General features: G+C 66.0%; 1 protein-coding gene across 1 annotated transcript in view; it reads right to left on the bottom strand.

Annotated features, from left to right (window-relative positions):
- The window catches only part of LOC140106831 (transforming growth factor beta-1-induced transcript 1 protein-like), a 17,557-nt gene extending 16,522 nt beyond the window's left edge, over positions 1-1,035 (bottom strand). The window contains exon 1 of the mRNA XM_072131481.1: positions 1,000-1,035. Within this exon, the coding sequence (XP_071987582.1) occupies positions 1,000-1,035 (36 nt within the window). The remainder of the gene's footprint in view (positions 1-999) is intronic.
- Positions 1,036-3,611: the final 2,576 nt, after the last annotated feature.

Below are 3,611 nucleotides of genomic sequence, written 5' to 3'. Positions count from 1 at the left end.
GGTCCCTTCCAAGGACCCGAAAAAGCCTTTCCTTCCCCTCCCTCTCGCAGTCGCTGGCTTTCCCCACTCAGATCAGCCAAGAAGTGGCGCTCGACTCTCACCTCCATCAGCACCTCCGAAGCTCGGACAGCTCCTGTAGGCTGCGCATAGAAGGAAAGCATTGGACGCTCAACTTCAGCACCTCGAGTGTCGGACGGCTCCACCACCACCTCTCCCACTGTTAAGCGAGAGAGACGATAGGAGCCGTCGCGACGTACCCATGCAGCGCCGCCCGCCAACGCAGAGAGGAGCGGAGGGGATCGGGCGCCAGGTCCGGGGGAAGGCTGGGAGGGAAGCTACGGCGCTGCTACTCAGCTTTCAACCCTGCGGGACCGGTGCTCCGCGCGTCCTCGGTTCGGATCGCCTGGCTTCGCGTGGGCGGCCTTCGGCTAGTGCCGACGCCGGCCGGCCCGAGCAGATTTGGACCGGGGGTCCGGGGCGAGTACCTGCCTCTCTCACGAAGGGAGTGTCACCGTTAAGAAGCCTCTTCCCACGTCTGCTTGCCGACTTACGCTCGCCCCGACGAGAGGCCCAACCGAAAGAGTGGAAAGGGGCAGAGATTTCCAGGGTCGCCCCACCAGGGATGCAATACCCCAGTGCAGACTGTCGGCCCTGCCCCGAACCTACTCGGTGGTTTGAAGGTTAACCTCTTGGGGAAAAGCAGCGATTCGCCTCGCGGTGCGTGCCTCCGCGGATCTAAACCCCCCTCGATCGATGTGGGGCCAGAGGACCCCTTTTCCCCGTTCGAAACGGTCGGCTCACCATGGGCTCGACGTCCGTGGGTTCGGAGAGTTGAGCGCTTACGCGCGGCGGGACCTTATAGCCTGAAGCGGCTGAGGAGCGAAGATTTCCAGGGTGGGCCCCCGGGGATGCCATACCCCGAGCAGCCTGTCGGCCCCGCTCCTAGCGCGCTGACGAGCAATGGAGTCTTCCCCGCGGCAGCCACCGCCCTCACCTCGCCTCGCCGCCGGGTCGATGAAGAACGTCGTTCGCCATGGGCTCGACGTCCTTGGGTCGGAGAGTTGAGCGCTTACGCGCGGCGGGACCTTATAACCTGCAGCGGCTGAGGAGCGAAGATTTCCAGGGTGGGCCCCCGGGGATGCCATACCCCGAGCAGCCTGTCGGCCCCGCTCCTAGCGCGCTGACGAGCAATGGAGTCTTCCCTGCGGCAGCCACCGCCCTCGCCTCGCCGTCGGGTCGATGAAGAGCATCGTTCGCCATGGGCTCGACGTCCTTGGGTCGGAGAGTTGAGCGCTTACGCGCGGCGGGACCTTATAGCCTGCAGCGGCTGAGGAGCGAAGATTTCCAGGGTGGGCCCCCGGGGATGCCATACCCCGAGCAGCCTGTCGGCCCCGCTCCTAGCGCGCTGACGAGCAATGGAGTCTTCCCCGCGGCAGCCACCGCCCTCGCCTCGCCGTCGGTCGATAAAGAGCGTCGTTCGCCATGGGCTCGACGTCCTTGGGTCGGAGAGTTGAGTGCTTACGCGCGGCGGGACCTTATAACCTGCAGCGGCTGAGGAGCGAAGATTTCCAGGGTGGGCCCCCGGGGATGCCATACCCCGAGCAGCCAATCGGCCCCGCTCCTAGCGCGCTGACGAGCAATGGAGTCTTCCCCGCGGCAGCCACCGCCCTCGCCCTAGACTCGCCGTCGGTCGATGAAGAACCGATTTCGCCCTCCTCTGCTCGGGACTCGGAAACGGCATGGGCTTCGCCTACTCCGTCGGGCAACTGCCTTCCACCAGCCCCTTCCCTCGCATCCCCTTCTTCCATTTTAGACCCGATCAGGGGATTGGTCAGCCCAGCCCTGGGGTAGGAAGAGGGGTTGGGGTCGGTTCGGCTTCGGGTGCCCCGCTCGGCCAAAGCTCCCCTCGCTTTGGAAGCGCGCGAGGTCGCGGAGGGTGTCGGGGTTATTTTCGGCTTGACGCCTAGTCCGGTCCCTGCCGGTTCCCGTCGAGGCCCGCGGTCAAAACCAGCTCCCCCGCCGGAGCCCCGCAGCCCGAGCGGACGCACTGAGTCCCTCATGTAAGGGATAGCCGCCCCTACGGAACGGCCCGGACTGGGACCAGGCACCCCCAGGCGCCGAAGGGGTGGGTCGGCCGTGTTGCCGAAGCTTAGCCGGCGCTGATGACCGCAGCCCCTAACGATGCCCACAGGCGGGGGAGCCAAGGAGAGCACTAGGAAGACGTGGCGGGGTCGGACGGCTCAATTTCCAGGGTGGGACCCCGGGGGTTCAGTACCCCGGGCATCCGGTCAGTTTCGCCGGCGAGACCCCAAGCCTTCCACGGCCCCCTTCGTGGGTGCAGGGATACCGAGCAGGGTGCAGGCTTAGACGCCAATTCCCCAGAAGTTTTAGGGATAGGGTTTGTCCGGGCGCCACCGCAGCGACAACCTCGCAAGAAGCTCTATTCCACAAAGCACGGGCAACGTTCGTGTGCGAGTGTTGGTCTCCCATGGTCTACCGACTCCCCCGGGCGGCCCAAGCGTTACGCCCACGGCCGGGCCCTCGAGCAGGCGCACCCCTGGTGCCTCTCGTAAGGGAAGGCTACGGTCCTCAACCCCTCGTATGGCGGGGAGGGCGCATTTGAAACGCTAAAGGACGAGCCCTGTTCGGGACCTGGCGGGGATCCGCGGATTGGCGAGAGGGATGGGTCTGCCGTTGGTCAGAGGGGACGCACCCCTGGGACGCAGTTTGGCATTAGCGACCGATGGCCCATCTACGACCATGTACTCCGGGAGCGCCAAGGAGGACGCGGGTGGGCTTTGGGGGCAGACTCAATTTCCAGGGTCTGGGCGCCGGGGGTGCAATACCCTTAAGCGCTCATGTCGGTTTCGCCTGCCGCCCGCCTCTGGCCCGGCTCCTAGTGACGGGTGCTGTGAACGTGCGATCGTGCTTGCGGTTGAAGAGTTCAAAGGCTACCGCTGGGGATAACACGCCCGGGGAAGTTAGAAACCGCCCCTCCGCTACAATCTCTGCTTCTGCCGGACTCGGAGGGGAGCCGCCCCGGGGGGCGACCGCTCCCTCTCCTCTTCCGCGGCGTGCCGCGCGCTTCGCCGTCAGCAGCGGAGCGAACCTCTTTCTCGGTCCGCAGCTCTTCAGGCGTAGGCGGGCAGCGCTAACAGGGTACACTGGGGACCACTCGACCGCTACCGCTCCTCCGACCGACGACCCTACCTACCGCGGAAACGCCACGGTGGGTCTAAGCCTCGTCGCCGCCGCGAGGAGCAAGCGGGAGCCGTCCCTTTTCGTGCTGCGGAAATAAACCGTGGACACAGAGGTGTGTCTGCGCTCTCCGACCGGGCGGGGGGCGATTGGACTTGCCCGAGGGACACTAGGCGAGGCGCTGCCGCGGGAGCCGGAGCTCCGCGCTGGACGCTGCTGCCGCCGCCGCCCCCCACCCACGGTACAGTGGAGTACGCCCGTTCCATACGCTTCGTAGCAAACCTCAGCCGAAGCAGAGAGTCCTACCGCTGTGGCAGGAGCGGGGCCGTGCGAGGACCACACTGGCACCGCGCTACACAACCTTAGGCAGAGGACGACAGCCGCTCACGGGGAGCGGGGGATTGATGCGCGAC

The sequence above is a fragment of the Engystomops pustulosus genome, unplaced genomic scaffold (assembly GCF_040894005.1).
Source record: "Engystomops pustulosus unplaced genomic scaffold, aEngPut4.maternal MAT_SCAFFOLD_18, whole genome shotgun sequence".
Taxonomy (NCBI): domain Eukaryota; kingdom Metazoa; phylum Chordata; class Amphibia; order Anura; family Leptodactylidae; genus Engystomops; species Engystomops pustulosus.
Note: the sequence above shows the minus strand (reverse complement) of the source record. Positions and strands in the feature narration are given on the sequence as shown.